Source organism: Solanum tuberosum, unplaced genomic scaffold (genome assembly GCF_000226075.1).
Source record: "Solanum tuberosum cultivar DM 1-3 516 R44 unplaced genomic scaffold, SolTub_3.0 scf00151, whole genome shotgun sequence".
NCBI classification, from domain to species: domain Eukaryota; kingdom Viridiplantae; phylum Streptophyta; class Magnoliopsida; order Solanales; family Solanaceae; genus Solanum; species Solanum tuberosum.
Window position 1 is genome coordinate 1,299,849 of NW_006239077.1, and position 18,859 is coordinate 1,318,707.

Sequence of the window (18,859 nt, forward strand, 5' to 3'; positions counted from 1 at the left end):
ACTATTCATACTTTGTTAATCGTTCATGGTTCCCACAACCCTAGTTGTGCAGTTTAGCTACCCATAATCATATGTACACAATTCATTGTTTTAGCTGAAAGAATTATGAATTTACGTAAGAAGAATAATAAACCCAAAAATTCAACTTGAATTGCAACACCAAAATCTTCAAAACGAACTTAGGAAATTAAGAATTGCTAAAGTTGCAAGTTAATATCCCAAGTCAAGAACTAGAACAAAAGTAATAAAATCTAACCCCCAAAAATGAGGTTTACATACCCTATTTATAGAAAGCAAATCCTAAAATAAAAGGGAAACAAAATAAAGAAATAAAATTGCAGGACGCGTCTCCATTCCACGAGGCTGACCTACGGTCCGTAAGTCGAATGACGGTCCATAGGTCTCTTCCATGGCTCTATACTTAGCCTATTTGAAATCTTCACAAATCCACCTCTCTCAGTCAGCTTCCACGAACCAGCAGCACGGTCTATCAGTGAGACGACGGACCGTCAGTCACCTTCGTCGCTCGATACTTAGATTATTTCAACTCAGGTACTGGAACCACTCCTCTGATCACTTCTACGGAGCTGCAGGACGGACCGTAAGTCATTCGACAATCCGTCAATCCCCACCGTGGTTCCATACTTGGGCAGATCTCCATGAGCTTCAAACTTGCCATGCCTGGTCATCCCACGACCCTTATCTGCGGGGCGTCACTCATCCTACAGTTCGTAAGTTCCTCCGTAGGTGACTCTTTTCAGCACTTGCCCCAGCTACATCTTCATCTTTTCACGCCTGAGTTTATTTCTTGAAATTATAAAAAAAAACACATAAAACTAACACAAAAATGCCTTAGACATTCACAAATCCTAGGTGAAACGTATCAATAGTACTGTAAACTCATGGTACATCAGTAACATTCAGTCAGATGACCCTGGAATAGTAATTCGATATTTTTAATAGATACAAATGTTGTTTATGATCTATTGTACAGATAATTATGCTTTGTTTTTGTTGACTGACAACTTAATAATTGTGTAAATCATATTATGAGTTAAGTGTAATGAAGTATTAATTGAGATGACTTGATGTACTAGCCAAATTGGTTTGAGCCGATAATGGCGTGCAACTTAAGGAACCCAGTTCCTTATTATTCTGGGTTTATTTCAACAAGTCTTGTGATAAAAGAAAGTCATTTACGTTAATATACATTTCTAAAAGAATAGACTGAATTAGAAAGATACGAAATTTTGAACCGCTAAGGAAAGGTGGGGTCGGATATATTAACGTATCTTAAGTTTCAGCTTGCTTTTGACCAAGTCATAGGATAGTATTTTATTTATCTCATTTATTGTTTTATTATACATTGACTAAGTCTCCTGATGTGGAGCATATCTAGGAGTAGTTACCTACAGTAGGCCAAGTGGCCTACAGTTTAGCTTAAGTTAGTTGTAGTTTATGTATTTAAGATGGCTGGCAAATTTCAATAAAATCATAATTTGACCTCCTTCTAATCTCAATATTTATATGGTATCCGAGCCTCCATAAGCTCCACCGAGTTAGATCCATTTTGTTGCCATTAAGCTTTCTTATATATGGCTCCAATTACTGATGCTACTACTGCCAGCAGCTCTGCAGTTTCTGCCACCACTCATGTGGTACAATTTATCCCGGTTGCTCAGTTACCTATTAAACTACATGGTAACCTCAATTTCTCCATTTGGAAAGCACAACTTATAATGCTACTAAATGGACATCAACTCATGGGACATCTTAATGGAACCACAACTGCTCCATCACCTATTATTACCCAAAACGATCTCATTGTAGCAAATTCCAAGTATCAGATTTGGTTCTCTCAAGATCAACTAATCCAACAAGCAATGATGGCATCTGTCGATTCGACAATTACTCTAACTGTTGCAGCAGCACCATCTGCTAACAAAGCATGGGAACTCCTTCACACAACGTACGCCAACAAAAGCCATACTCGCATCTTTAGCCTGCGAGATCAGTTGCAAAATACCAAGAAGGCTTCCAAAACCATTGCAGAATACTTACAGGAAGTTCGTTCTCTTTCAGATGCTTTCAAAGTTGCTGGTTCACCCGTCAATGACGATGAACTTATTGTCAAAATTCTAAGTGGCCTTGAACCTGAGTACTGTGAAATCTCTGCTGCAATACGCGCACGAGACTCTTCTTTAAGCTTTGAAGAATTACTTCACAAGCTCACAGATCATTAGTTGTTCCTAAAACATCAATATCAGGAAAAACCATCCTCTATGATCATAGTTGTGGTTGCCCAGAAGTCCCACACGCCTCCACAATTCAATGGGAACAAGACTCACTTTAACAATCAACCATGGAAAGCATCGCAGTCTCGCGAATGGAATTCCAACAATCAGCAAAACAGGAAACCATCCAAGCAATCTGTCAAATGTCAATTGTGCCAAAAGTTTGATCACACGGCTGATGTTTGTAACTCTAAGTCACACAATCATTTTGAAGCTAAGGCTCACTTTGCATCTGGACAGCAATCATCTGGAAACTCTTGGGTTCTCGACTCTGGAGCAACTCACCATGTGACTTCTGAACCTCACAACCTTCAAGAGTATACTGGAACTAAAGAAATCTCTATGTGTGACGGTAAAACTATTCCTATTACTCATACTGGTTCAACTATAATTCAAGCATCCAAAACTGCTTTTAAGCTTCTTGACACACTGTGTGCTCCATCCATAAAAAAGAATCTTATTTGTTGCTAAGTTTTGCCGAGATAACCTCACATCTATTGAATTATTTCCTTTTACTTTTGTTGTGAAGGATTTGCATACTCTGAAGCCGCTGGTACAAGGCCGAAATAAAAATGGGTTGTATGAGTGGCCTCATCTACAATCCAAGACACCATCTGTTCACCTTGCTTCCACACAAACCCCATTTCAACTCTGGCACTGTCGATTGGGTCATCCCCACTTTAGGATTTTACATTTTATTCTGCAGAAGTTTTCTTTACCCGTTGTTGCTAGAAAAGAAAAGTTTAAGCTTTGTAATGCTTGTTCTTCTAATAAATCGCATCGTTTGCCATTTCAACGACTCACTTTATCTAGTCATACTCCTCTACAAATTATCTTTAGTGATTTATGGGGACCATCCCCTGTTTTGTCACTTGACAAGAAATTATATTACTGTATTTTTGTTGACCAATACACCAAGTATACTTGGTTGTATACCGTTAAACATAAAAGTGAGGTTGCATCAATATTTCCAAAGTTTCATCCTTTAGTAGAAAATTTCTTCACTTTATACAGATGGCGGTGGTGAGTTCATAAGTCTTAAGCCCTATCTTCAGAAACATGGCATTGAACACTTAATTTCACCTCCTTACACACCACAACGTGTTGCCATATCTGAACGCAGACATTGTCACATTCTTGAAACCGCTAAAACCCTTCTTCATGAAGCATCCTTACCATCTGATCTTTGGTCGTTTGCCTGTCAGTATGTTGTCTACCTTATTAGCCGACTTCCCACTCCTATCCTGAATAATGAGTCTCCCTACCAAATATTATTTGGTCGATCTCCTGACTATACCATCCTCAAAGTTTTTGGTTGTCTTTGTTACCCTGGGCTTAAACCTTATACGAAACATAAACTTGAGCCCCGGTCCACCACATACGTGTATTTAGGTACTCTCAAACTCACCATGCTCATATTTGTCTTGACCCGTTCAATCCAAAAATTTCGTCAGTCGTGATGTACAAGTTTTTGAAAATGAATTTCCTTTTTAAAAAATGTTCATTCATTTACGAAAATATATTTCCCAGTTAAGTTGGGAAATTGTTGCATCTGACAAGGACAATCCAACAACAACTCAAAGTCCCCTTCTCTTTATTCCATCACTTATTCCACTCTCTGTAGAGTCCAACTATAACACTACCACCTCTTGCCTCAATGATGCTCACGCCAACAACAACGGCCAAGTACTAATAGCTGCAGAAACATAAGGTAATATGCCACTCTCATCTCCTTCTTTTTCACAACTTCCTCCGCCTCCTTCTTCCCATAAAACTACTCCACGTAAACCATTGCTTACATATCAGCAACGCAAAACCACAACTAGAAACTTTCCCACTCCTCCACCCCTGCCATCCCATCCGAGTTTCAATCCCTCAAACCAAGCAGTTGATCTCTCTCCTGCTATACCTGCTGAGCCAATTTCCCCACCGCCTTCAAACAAAATTTTCACTAGGTCCCAGAATAATATCTTCAAACCAAAAAGAAGACTCTCTTTCCTCGCCCAATTGAATCATACGCCTGCAATTTTCAATCAAGCCGACAAACATGAAGAGTGGAGACAAGCGATGAAAGTGGAGTGTGTTGCTTTAACAAGAAATCAGACATGGGAACTCGTACCACGAGACCCATCCAAAAATGTTGTTTACTACAAATGGTTGTATAGGATCAAGAGAAAAGCAGATGGTTCTATATACCGTTTCAAGGCTCGTCTAGTTATAAAAGGGTTCACGCAACTCCCCGGCTTAGATTTTTATGAGACATTTAGTCCCATTTTCAAACCAACAACCATACGCTAAGTGTTATCAATAGTTGTGCAACACAACTGGCCAATCCACCAACTTGATGTCAATAATGCTTTCCTACTAGGAAAATTGGATGAAGAGGTTTTTATGTCTCAACCCCGAGGATTTATTAATTCTCGATTCCCGACTCCTATTTGCAAACTGAAGAAGGCTATTTATGGCCTCAAACAAGCCCCACGGGTTTGGTATAATGCTCTGCGGGAATATCTGCTGCAAATTGGCTTTGTCAGGACAAAATCCAACACCTCTTTATTTGTCTGGAAGACTCAGGCAGTAACTATTTATGTGTTTTTCTATATTGACGACACCCTAGTCAGTGGATATAGACGATTGTAAAGGTGTTTCTACTCCCATGTGTTCCAGTGTTCCACTACGAGTAGCTGATGGTTCTCCACCTACTGAGGCCACGCGCTACCGGCGTACCCTTGGCAAATTACAGTATTTGTCACTCACTCTGCCTGACATTTCTTATACAGTCAATAAATTGTCACAATGTATGCATGATCCGACTGATGGACATTGGAAAGTAGTTAAATGAGTTCTCCGATATCTCAAAGACACTGTAATCTCAGGACTTCGCATCCTTCGCAGCTCTGACTCTAATTTGTATATGGATGCTGATGCAGACTGGGCTGGTGATCCAAATGATAGAATCTCTACTTCAGGTTACATTCTTTTCTTTGAACCAAATCCAGTCAGTTGGTCGTCAAAAAAACAACATGATGTGGCTCGCTCATCCACCGAGGCCAAGTACAAATCAATCGCCAATGCACTTGCAGAGCTTACTAGGGTGTGAAACTTACTTCATGAATTATATGTCACCGTTCTGAAGACACCAACCATCTACTGTGACAATGTTGGAGTTACTTATTTATCTCACAACCCAGTGTTTCATACTCGTATGAAACATGTTGCTGTCGATTTTGCATATGTCTGTGACCAGGTTTAAGCTAATCGAGTTCAAGTTTCTCATACTCATGATTGTGATCAACTTGTTGATACCTTCACCAAGCCACTGCCTAAATCAGCCTTTACTAGATGTCATTCCAAGTTAGGTATTGTTACACCATGCCTAACTTGAGGGGGTATATTAACGTATCTTAAGTTTCAGCTTGCTTTTGACCAAGTCATAGGATAGTATTTTAGTTATCTCATTTACTGTTTTATTATACATTGACTAAGTCTCCTGATGTGGAGCATACCTAGGAGTAGTTGCCTATAGTAGTGGCCTACAGTTTAGCTTAAGTTAGTTGTAGTTTATATATTTAAGATGGCTAGCAGATTTCAATAAAATCATCTTTTGACCTCCTTCTCATCTCAATATTTATAGGATAATGTTCTATAGAACTCAAAGGTATCAAATGTCGGTCTCTTAGCTTTCTCCTTCTGATTTGCTATTGCAAATACTTCATTTCCTTTAAAAGTTTTAGTTGTTGTATCTAATCTAATAGAAAATCAACTGATATTATGTTTTTAAATTTAAGTTTTTTTTAAAAGATCCAAAAGATTTTATGACTTAGAGTATGTGTTAAATTCAACATTGAATAAATAAGATATAATTCAACTATCCCAATTTAAACATTTAAAAACATTATGATGAGTCATTCATTTTATTTTATAGGATTAAGTATTCACATTTGGCAAGATATATTAGAAATAGTATATATCATTTACATCTGACAAATTAGCTGAAGATTTTTTTAAAAAAATTTAGCTTTGTTTGTGTTAAACAAGAAACTAGTTTAAGAAATCCATTTTTAAACTAAATTCAACAATTAAAACGAGAACTTACATGTTTAGGAGCGTGAATAGTGAACTTAACAATTCCCACACGGTACTCTTAGCTCAATGCAATGGATTTCACAAGAAAATAGCTCTCAACACTCTCGAACGGAAAATAAAATAATGAAGCAAGAACAGTTAATCACTTTAATCGTTACTCCGGTGATCGCAACATTGCTCCAAAACATAGAAACTTACCAAAGTAACATCAAACGTACAATCAGGTGACCAAGTTGTCTGTCCTAACAAGTCATAAATGACTTAGAGTCAAAACAGGAAAGTTTTAAATACCGAAAATACCACAAAATAGAGAAAATGACCCAAAGGACCATTACAAAATTGCAAACCAAAAGAGAAAAAATCATTCTTTTATATCAATTGGTAAACATGGATAAATCTCCAAATGGTGACATGAATATTAATGATCAAGGTCTTAATTCCTGTAAATACCACGGGGTTTTGATTTTCATAAAGGTTTAGACCAGTCAAATATATTTGGATTTTTTCAAGCTGCCTAACACATCAATAGAAAATGTTTCCAAGATAATTAATCTTTTTACCTTAATAAAGATGATGACTACTCATTGTCTTATATTTTTTCCATGGGAGGAAAGAATGTTGAGAATTGGTTCAAATCTGTTTTTTTACTATGTTTGCAACGTAGGATTTTTTAATGTGAGTTGAATAAGTCGAGTTGAAAGAGTCTTTGTTAGGTTGCTATTTTTTCTGATTTAGTTGCAACTTTTTCTAGTATGTTTTCCTACTTTTTAGTCAAGTAGAGTCTTGGATAGATTTGATCTTTCCGAATTTGTAAGCCTATAAATGACAATAAAACTACGCACTTCTACAAAGAATTTTTCTCATCTTCGTTGTGCAACCCTAAGTTTTCTAGTTAAAGAATATCTCTTTTTTCCTACAAAGAATGTTTCCATGCTACAACAGGAAGGAGGAACAATTAAATTTAGTACTAGTGAAGGGAGAAATCAAGAAAATCCTAAAATCAATTACTTAATCCATGTGCCTTAATTTATGGAGAAACAAGGTGGCATTATTAATAATTCAAGTAGGAGGGAGAACGAGAACCCTAGAATTAATGACATGATTTTCCAACTACCTATGCCTGGAATTTCAAATTTTGGAAAATTAGAATGGTAGTCATCCATGAAATAAAAGTTTTTCATTGATCATCCATTGGGAATTTTAAAATGTACTTGGAAAGAGCAACAAAACTCTAAATCCAATGATTCACCTATGCCCAAATTTTCATGTTTGGAAAGATATTTCATAAAGCCAACTAATCATCTTAGTTTTTTTGATTGAGGATCCTGGCACATTGGAAAGAGCAACAAAACTCTAAAAGTCACTTTCTTGATTGAGGATCCTGGCACATTGGTTTGTAGATTTTTTTTGCTCTATTCGAAAAACTAGGATGATTAATAGGCTTCATGAAATCTTTTTTTCGAACATGGAATTTTTGGCATAGGTGGTTCATTAGATTCAACATTTTCTTCTCTTTCCAAGTATATTTCAAAATTTTCAAACGATGATCAATGGTCTAATTTCTCCAAAACAAGAATTTATAGCATAGTTTGTTGGAGAATTCAGAATCATGTCATTGGTTTTATGGTTCTCTTGCTCCCTCCTACTTGAAATATTAATAATGTCAACTTGTTTCTCGATAAAATTAGGCATAGGGATCAAGTCATTGATTTTAATGTTTTCTTGATTCCTCCCTTCACTAGTGCTAATTTTGCTTGTTCCTCCTTCCTCTTGTAACATGAAAACATTCTTTTCTCCTATGAAAAAAAAAAGATGATGGGTAGTTATTGTCTTTATTAAGAGTAATCTGATAAGTTACTATTGAGATTGTTTTTATACTCATAGTTGGTTATATTAGTTACAAGATTGATAGATAGCTTTAGTGGTTGTTAGCTTAGTTGCAGTTGGCAATAGTTAGTTACTACTCCCTGTCCCAATTTATGTGACTTACTTTTCTCTTTAGTCAGTCCCAAAAAGAATGACACATTTATATATTAAGTAACAATTTAACTATAAAATGTCTATTTTACCCTTAATGAAATGATTTACAGCCACACAAATTTCTATCATTCATTTTGGACCACAAGTTTTAAAAGTTTTCCTTTCTTTCTTAAATTTCGTGCCGAGTCAAACTACCTCACATAAAATGAAACGGAGGGAGTAGTTTGTTAGATTGTTAGGAATGCTATATATAAAGGCATATGTAGAGATACAATCTCAGTTTGAGAAGTTTTATTCAATCAAGCAGCTTACTTTACTTCTCCCTGTCATGATTTCTGGCATTGATGCTTACTTAAAAGCTTGGAACTCGACTATATATTTTTGAATTTGACATGGTATTAGAGTCGTAACCATTTTTTCAGTTCGTAAGTCTATTTTTCCATCCTTTTTGCTCTCTATCGATAGTTCATGTTTGTTTTTGTCTTCCATTAACATCAATTTCGTGTTCATCTGATTACTTCCGCTGATTCTCCAATGGCTTTTTCACTCGATGTGCATTCATCTTCCTCTAATTTCTCCACCACTATTGATACCAGCAATCCTCTATACGTACATCCCTCAGATAGTCCTGACCTAGAGCTTGTTTCTGTTCCTTTTGATGGAATGGAATATTGATCATGAAGAAGGGGCGTCATGTGATCTCTCTCCGTGAAAAATAAATTATGAGTGCTACACTAAGATAAAGAAGTTGTGGGAGGAACTTAATAATCTGATTGTCAAAAATCAATGCACATGCGCATGTATCTGTGGAGCTAAGGATGGTACACATAAAGCTGAGTAGGATAGACGCTTGATTCAGTTTCTAATGGACCTCAATGAGGTCTACACCATAGTTTGAGGCTTTGCGGTTCAATTTCGAGGTAGGTTATATTTTATTTTTCTTAGGTTTATCTTGAGTGACAACTTATTGCATAAAGCATGTTATGAGTTAAGTGTAATGCCTGAATGAAGTATTAATTGAGATGACTTGATGATGTGCTACCCAAATTGGAGTTTGAGCCGATAATGGCATGTAGGAACTTGCTACCTTAAGATCCTAGGTTTATTTCAACAAGGTTTGTGATAAGAGAAAGTCATTTATGTTGATATCCAGTTTTAAAAGAATAGAGTGAATTAGAAAGATAAGAAATTAGGTTATTCTCGATCCTGAACCTAACTCCCGACTCTATCAGGACCCGATCTCTAACTCAAGTGGGGTGGGGTAGAGAGGGGTGAGGGTAATAGAGTTGGGTAAGCCGAGGTAAGCAAATAGGGGAAGGTAGATCATGTGAGGGTTTGATTTGGGATCCATTGCATGAATTTTGAAAATGTTTTCATAAAATTTTTAAGGAAAATATTTCTTTTCTATTTACAAATGTAAGTTCATATATGGATATCATATTTTACCTATATTTGTCCAAATTTTTATATGTTAAAAATAGACCGAAGTTTATTTTTGCCCAAATGAAATATAAGTGACCCAATTCATTAAAATATGAATTTAATGGGCTGATTTTATAAATATGGGCTGAAACTATCAACTCTATTCGGGGGCAAACCAAATTTTAACAATGTTTTTATCAAATTTTAGAAAACCCTAGTCGCCTGCCCCTTCTATAAAAATAAAAATAATGTTTGAACAATCTCTCTCATTCAGCCATTATAAACGCAACTCAACCTAATGTAGCCGACATAAAATGCATTCACAACTTTGCAGAGAATGTTGATAGCAATGACGTTTAAGGAATTCAATTCCAGCAGTTTCCTTTTCATGGATTCTTCATAATTGAATCAACGAATCACCAGTTGTAAGTTCTTTCTTTTAATTTTATTTTTTTTAATTGATGATGTACTAGTAAATTATTCTTTAATGCTTTAAAGAACTATCTCTTGCAAATACTTCATTTCCATTAAAAGATTCACATTTATAAAAAAAAAAACATTTCAATTTTATTTGTTGTATCTAATCTAATAGAAAATCGATTGATATTATATCTTTAAATTTAAGCTTTTTATAGATCCAAACTATTTTCTGACTTAGAGTACGTGGTAAATTCAATATTGAATAAATAAGATATAATTCAACTATCGCAATCTAAAAAGCTTTATCTATGTGAAATTGATAAAAAGCTTTTTCAATTTAGGTTTGTTTGTGTCCAACAAGAAACTAGTTCAATAAATCCATTTAAAGTTAAATTCAACAATTAAAACGATAACTTATGGGTTTAGGAGCGTGATTAGTGACCTTAACAATGCCCTCATGCTACTCTTACCTCAATGCAATGAATTTCACAAGAAAATAGCTCTCAACACTCTCAAATGGAAAATAAAATAACAAAGTAAGAGCAGGGGTTTAATCACTGTAATCGTTGCTCCAGTGATCCAAATGTCGCAAGTACTAGGTGACCAAATTGTCAGTCGTAGCAAGTCATACATTACTTTGAGTCACTACAGAAAAGTTCTAAATGTTGAAAATACCACAAAATAGAGAAAATGACCCAAAGGACCATTACAAAATCGCAAACCAAAAGAGAAAAAAATCCATTTTTTTTATATCCATTGGTAAACATGGATGAAGCTCCAAACGGTGACATGAATATTGATAACCATGGGGTTTTCATTTTCGTGAAGGTGTATACTAGTCGAATATATTTGGATTTTTTTCAAGAGCATAAGCATGCGAACCCGGATATTATTCCTAACACTTCAATGGAAAATGCTTCTCCAAATTATAATCAAAATTCTAAAAATATTTCATAATTACCTAATTTTATTCTTAAAAAGAAGCAACACATTACCAACATCAATATCCTTAATTAGCAAATAGCAATTCATCAATAGATAAGAATTCTTCAAGATAATTTATTATTTTACCCTTAATAAAAATGATGACTACTTATTGTCTTATAGCTTTTTCATGGGATAAAATAATATTACCATGCTAGTAGAGGAGGGAGGCACAAGTAAATTTAGTACTAGTGAAGGGAGAAATCAAGAAAATCTTAAAATGACTTGATCCCAATGCCTAAATTTATGGAGAAACAAGGTGTCATTATTAATAATTCAAGTAGGAGGAGAAAGAGAACCTTAGGATTAATAACATGATTTTCCACCTACCTATGCCCGAAATTCCAGTTTTTGGAAAATTACAATGGAAGTCGTCCATGAAATCAAAGTTTTTCATTATCATCCTTTGAAAATTTTAAAAAGTACTTGGAATGAGCAACAAAACCCTAAATCCAATGACCCACCTATGCCAAAATTTTCATGTTTGAAAAGATATTCCATAAAGCTAATTGACCGTCTTAGATTTTTTGATAAAGCAAGAAAAGAAAAGAACCAAAGCCCTTATCCTCAATCGAGAAAGTGCTTTAAAAGACACTTGTTTGATTGAGGATCATCGCACATTGGTTCTAGGATTTTTTTTCTTTATTCGAAAACTAGAATGATCAATTGGCTTTATGAAATCTCTTTCCGAACATGGATTTTTTGGCATAAGTGGGTCATTGGATTCAACGTTTTCTTTCTCTTTCCAAGTACTTTTCTGAATTTTCAAAGGATAATCAATGGTAAACTTTGATTTCACGGACGACACCCTTTCTAATTTCTCCAAAACAAGAATTTTTAGCATAGGTTGTTGGAGAATTCAGAATCATGTCATTGGTCTTATGGTTCTCTTGCTCCCTCATACTTGAAATATTAATAATGGCATCTTGTTTCTCCATAAAATTAGGCATGTAATCAAGCCATTGACTTTAATATTTTCTTGATATCTCCCTTCACTAATACTAATTTTGTTTGTTCCTCCTTCCTCTTGTAGCGCATGGAAACAGTCTTTTATCCCATATGAAAAAAAATAAGATAATGAATAGTCATCTTCTTTATTAAGGGTAATCTGATAAGTTATTTTGAAGAATTTTGTTCTATTCATGAACTGCTACGAATATTGGTGATGGTTATAGGTTGCTCTTCTTTAAAAATAACATTAGATAATTATGAAATATTCTCATAATTTTGATGATAATTTGTAAAAGTATTTTCTATTGAAGGGCTAGGAATAATGTTTACCTTTACAAAAATCAAAGCCCTATGGTATAATACAAGAACTAAGACATTGATTATCAATATTTATGTCACTATTTGGATCTTCATCCATGGTTATCAATGGATAGAAAAAAATAAATCATGCATAAACAAGTTCTTGTAATACTGGATCCACAAATTCATCTATCATCAATTTAATTAATACATCATTAAAACTACATATAAATTTACTAAACTATTACTATTATACTATACAAGAAAGGAGAATAAGCACACAACTGACAGTTAACATGTCAGTTTTCGTTGTGTGCTTACCTTCACATTGAGCTACTTGACTTATTGGTTTAAGCTTGACTTTTTAAGTACAAGGTCTGGGGTTTGAACCTAGGCAACATCATTTTTTTATTTTTTGTTTTTATTTCAATTCATTTGAAGCTTTTCACATTTCGTATTACGTAAATATATTTCATATTCATAATTTATTTATTTCATCTTTTAGTTTACATAAAAATATTTTATTATTATAAGAAAACCTATCTACATAAATGAATTTTTACTATAAAAAACAAATTAAATAAGTACTACTTAATTAAGTGTAACAAATATCTACGATGTTATAAATTTAATTTTTTTATTTATTTGCCCATTTTTATCTATAAATTACCTTTTATTTCGAATATTAATGTTAGATCGTTAATATTATATCTATAAAAAATAAATATAATTGAATTTAAAAAATTAAAAATACCACAAATAAACATTACGAATTTCAAATAATAATGATTGGACTTGTGCAAAGCACGGCTTCCCTTTTCTAGTATTTAAACAAAAGTGAAACAACATATATAAGAGAAACAATACGTGATGGTCAAGGTTTTTTTTTTTTTTGGCTTCTTTTCCCCTATTTAACCATCTTAGCTGTTTATGAATTGGGGATGGGTGACGCAATTCTCGAGGTGATCGGATACATTTTGAGAATGTATTTCAGTTTTAAAAGTTGAAAATTTGGAAAATTTGACCAATGTCAATATTTGAGATTGCAAGGTTAAATCAAAAGTTTAATGATTCCACTAGATTTGGAGGGTTATTCATGGCTTAATTGGAGGTTCGATATGATTCTCTAGTCTTTCAGTCATATTTTGGATCTTTTATAGATTTTTTGTTTTCTAAAGTTTTGAATTGACCACGGTCAGCATTCAGTCAAGATGACCCTGAAATAGTGATCGACTTGATATTTTCAATAGGTACAATTGTGTTTTTGGGTAGAGTATCTCTTACTTTTCTTAAATTTAGCTTGAGTGACAACTTATTATGCAAAACATATTATGAGTTAAGATAAGAAATTATAAATCACAAAGATAAAGAAATTTTGAACACTCAATGCTTGTACCTTGAGATGTACTCCTTCTCTTACATCGTGAAACACATTATTTCTTAAATATCTTCTTTGTACAACATGCAAAATAACTAGAAGTGAGGCATCTCACTTTGTTAATAGCTTTGTGAGCAAGCTAAGAAAGGCCACACAAAAAAAAGTAAAGTGTGAAAAATGGAATTGTAATGGTTAAACAACCTTTCGTCCTTTAGATGAAAAATGACAAAAGAAAAAAAGAATATATCCATTACTTCCTTTCAACTCCACCATGGAAAATTATCCATACTTGTTTCCTTGATAATTTATATATATATATATATATATATATATATATATATATACACACACACACTTACAAATAATTAAATTAGTATACACACAAAATATAAACAACATGATAGAAACATCACCACCACCATCTTTCTCTATGATGTTATTAGTCATTGTATCATTTTTATCGATATTTTCGTTTACAAATACTCATGCTCATCATTGTAGTAATGATTTCTTGTCCGAGGCGAAGAATAGAAATCTAATCAACATAACATTTTCCAAGAGATATATGGAAAGCAATGGAGTTGAAGTAGCCATGTATCTACACGAAAACACTCGAAAACTTGACATAATGGTGGGAGCTAAGTTAAAAGAAGAAGAAGAAACAGGATGGCTAGCATGGGGTTTGAACCCTGGTCCAGAAGCTAGAATGATTGGAACACAAGCTCTTATAGGTATAAAGACTAAGAATGATGAAAAGTTACTTAAGGATACATACAACATTACTAGTTATACCAAGTTAGGTTGTCAACTATTGCCTTCTCCTATTGACTTAAACATAAGTAATTTCAATTTTATTTACGTTAGTAAACTTAAATATCATGTTATATTAGCAACTATTATTCTTCCAATGAAATATGATTTGTCAAGGTTGAATCAAGTGTGGCAAGTTGGAATTAATATTGGGGCAGTAGGAAATAAAGAACTAAAGATGCATGGAAAAGGCCTCATGAATTATGATAGTAGTGAAACAATTAACTTGAGGACAGGCAAAGGTCGAGGCAATAGAGTTCATGAATCTAGCAAAATAAGACAAGTAAGTCAAGCTTCTATAATTTTTTTGAATTTGTTTATTGTTAACAAAAATATGTATGATGTGTCAAAATATGATTTAATCATCTAGTCTTAAACATGTCACTTGGAATATTTTTTGATTGTTAACAAAATTATGTATGATGTGTCAAAATACTTTTTAATCATCTGATCTTAAACATGTCACTTGGAATATTGATAATAAGAAGTTGGCAAATTAAAAAAAAAAAAACATAATAAAAAGAAAAGTAAAATAAATAAATGGAAAGAAGTAATACTTATATATATATATAGAGAGAGAATGTTCATGCCTACTATTTTATGCTTTTCATGAAGTTTTACTTACTACACTTGAGGGTATGTTGGTAGGACCCACAAATATAAAATTTAAGTATATTTTTTGTGAGGTAAAAAGAAGCCTCACACGACTAATATCAACTATTCTATGACACAAAATTTTAGTTCTTTTTTTATTGATTTGATACTCTCTTTATTGCATAATGATGAATTAAGAATATATATATATATATATATATATATATATATATATATATATATATATATATATATATATATATATATATATATATATATATATATATATATGTGTGTGTGTGTGTGCGTGCAGGTTCATGGGATATTAAATATTATTGGGTGGGGTACAGTGCTTCCTATTGGTGTGATTATAGCAAGGAATTTTAGAGAGTTTCCATTACATTGGTTGGGTTGGAGAAAATATCATATTTCATGCCAAACAATTGGGTACCTTGTGGGAACAACAGGATGGGCTGTTGGAATATGGCTTGGTAAAGCATCCAAATATTATTCCTTTCCCAAACATGGAACTTATGGCCTTTTCATATTTGCTTTTGCCACCATACAAGTAAGACACTCACTCTCGATTTTAATTTATTTGTCTGATTTTTAATTTGATACGAAGTTTTTTAAATTTTGTGGTCTGAAATTAATGATATATGTAGAATATACCTAAATATCTTTTAATCTTATGGTCTTAGACTCTTAAACATGACATGTGGAAAGTTAGAATTAAAAAATTATTAAAACGAGAAAGAGACATTAATTTCTTTTTTAAAATAATTTAAAATGAAAAGTAAAACATACAAATTACAACGAAGAGAATGTATATATATTGGTAATTTGGCATATCATGTAATTTAGTCTCTTTTACAATTACATGGCAAATAAGTTGTGTTATATTATCCTCAAATATAAAGTAATATTATAATTTTTACTTAACACAATATTATTCTATAATTGGTTCTACAGTTAATAATTTATTAGATTTGTGAAAATTCACAAGTAGAACAGAATGAAAAATGCACATGCTAATCTATACGTAAAAAAAATGTTTTGCACATGTTAATCTCCAAATATTATTCCTTTCCCAAACATGGAACTTATGGCCTTTTCATATTTGCTTTAGCCACCATACAAGTAAGACACTCACTCTCCATTTCAATTTATTTGTCTGATTTTTAGTTTGATACGAAATTTTAGAAAATTAAAAAGATTTTAATTTTTTGTGGTCTGAAATGAATGATATATGTAGAATATACCTAAATGTCTTTTAATCTTATGGTCTTAGATTCTTAAACATCTCATGTGGAAAGTTAGAATAAAAAAAATTATCAAAAAAGGAAAGAGACATTAATTTCTTTTTAAAATAGTTTAAAAAGAAAAGTAAGAAATACAAATTAAAACAAAAAGAAGGTATATATATTGGTAATTTGGCATATCATGTAATTTAGTCTCTTTTACAATTACATGGCAAATAAGTTGTATTATATTATCCTTAAATATAAAGAAATATTATAATTTTTACTTAACACATTATTATTCTATAATTGGTTCTACCGTTAATAATTTATTAGATTTGTGAAAATTCACAAGAAGAACAGAATGAAAAATTCACATGTTAATCTATAGGTAGAAAAAAAAATTACCTAGCAATACAGTATAATTTTGTCAGTTGACACCTCTCAAATACATATGGCTCTGCCTATGAGTCAACATCAAGAAATTTTACATTGATAGTATATTTTAATCGGTCATAGCAGGATATTAAAATTTTGTAATGTTCCAAAATTATTATTAAAATAAAAAAAAATCAAATAGAAAAGTATATATATACTTTTGTGGAATATTTGCTAAATTAGTTGGACTCAACATGAGTAAAACGTTGATAGTATCATTCAATATCTGTCAAATAAGAAAATGTATCATTCTTTTTAGGTATAGTTTATATGGTCAACATATTGTTGTTTGCCACCTTTAACCTTTGATGATGTAAACAGACTTGTGGAAACCCTCTAAATTTACTGTTTAATCATTTTTCTCCCAAAATTACAACTTTACTTAAACATGAATGATACTTAAAGAGTTTCATACAAGTATAACATCACATATTTGTGAATGCAGATGTTGTTTTTCAAATTTAAACCAGGCGATCGCGATGAATTTCGTATGTATAGGAACATGTTTCATCATGTTGTTGGATATTCATTACTGATTGTGAGTTGTATCAACATATTGAAAGGGATACAAATAATGCATCTGGACTACACATACTGGAAACCAGCTTATTTAGGAATAGTTAGCTGTTTGGCTTTCATCTTTCTTGTTTTTGAAATTGTATCTTGGTTCAAATTTGTGTGTGATAAGTTTGGGTTTTGGATCTTATGTGCTAAGTGCATACCAAATGAGGAAGCAAATGAGAAAAAAGGTTCAAGAGAAGATGGAAGAGTTCAACCTAGTGATACACCAATAAACAACTAATAGTAGACACAAATGCTATTATGTTTTGTCCAATTGTAAGTTTATGTTAGAAGTTTTTTTTACTTCTTTTTGTGTGGTAGAATGTAGAGGCGTATTCGGGATTTCTGAAGGATTATGGGTGTATGCTACTATCGTTTGATATTTCTTTTTAGTTTTTTTTAATTCTATACTTGATACACGTTGAAGCCTGACTAATTCAATTGAATCCATCCTTAATTTGATTCTAATGTCATGATGATAATGACTTGATGAATAAACTACAATCAATATTCTTGTCACAAATAAACGTTACGTTATTCCGTTTGCAACTATGTTTGAATAGTTTTCCAATTGAAAAATGATCAATAATAGCACAATTATTTATCACAAATACCTTAGTTCTTTTGTAGCAAAACTGTTATGTGTTACATACGAAGGAAAACATTTCAATTTTCTCATGTTTGATTGCCTTAAATGTTTTGGAAAATATTTTTCAAATCAACTTATTTTCCTCAAATTTAAGAAAAATGACTTGCCTTTAAAAAGTAAGGAAAACATTTTCCAAAACTCATTTTGAACCTCGACACCTCGATCAGCTTTTCAACCTAATTCAAGTAGTGTCGATTTTCTATTCTAATCCTAAATCTGGCTCATGATTCTCAATTCTAGACCCGACTCTCAATCTCGATTCGAGATCCAAATCTCAAGTTTCGAATTGAACCAAGGTCAGATGTTGAGTTATGATTAGAGGTTGAAAATTTTGTGTCGGGTGTTGGGTCAGATTTCAAATCAGGTGTCGAGATGGGGTTTCGAATCGGGTTTTGGGTTGAGAGTCGAGGTTGGATCTCATGCCAGGTGTCATATTTGGATATCAAATCGATTATCGGGGTTGGGTGTCATTGTCAAATGTCGGGGTCGGATGTTGAAGTCAGATCTCTTTTTGAAAGTTGGGTTACGAATGGGGTACTGGGTCCGGTCCTGATTCAAAATCGAGTCCCAATTTTGGTGTTGGGTCTCAATTTAAGTGTCGGTGTCGGATCAGGGTTCAGAAGTCAAGTGTCGACGTTAGGGTTGGATTAAGGTTCGGTTGTAAGGTTTTTACTCGGGCGTCAGGGTCGGGTCTCAGTTTGAAAGTTAGTTCTTATTTTGGTGTCGACAACTGGGTCGGGAGTCGGGGTCA

The 18,859-nt window shown here is 33.1% G+C and overlaps 2 protein-coding genes across 2 annotated transcripts; both read left to right on the forward strand.

Annotated features, from left to right (window-relative positions):
* Window positions 1-1,595: 1,595 nt before the first annotated feature.
* Window positions 1,596-2,243, forward strand: LOC107061618 (uncharacterized). Its single transcript, XM_015311203.1, has one exon. The coding sequence runs from the start codon at window positions 1,596-1,598 to the stop codon at window positions 2,241-2,243; it is 648 nt and encodes a 215-aa protein (XP_015166689.1).
* Window positions 2,244-14,203: 11,960 nt separating this feature from the next.
* On the forward strand, window positions 14,204-17,886 carry LOC107061620 (cytochrome b561 and DOMON domain-containing protein At3g25290-like). The gene is made up of 3 exons (XM_015311208.1): window positions 14,204-14,908; window positions 15,533-15,787; window positions 17,344-17,886. The coding sequence occupies exons 1-3, from the start codon at window positions 14,213-14,215 to the stop codon at window positions 17,698-17,700; spliced, it is 1,308 nt and encodes a 435-aa protein (XP_015166694.1). The 5' UTR covers window positions 14,204-14,212; the 3' UTR covers window positions 17,701-17,886.
* The last annotated feature ends 973 nt before the right edge of the window (window positions 17,887-18,859 follow it).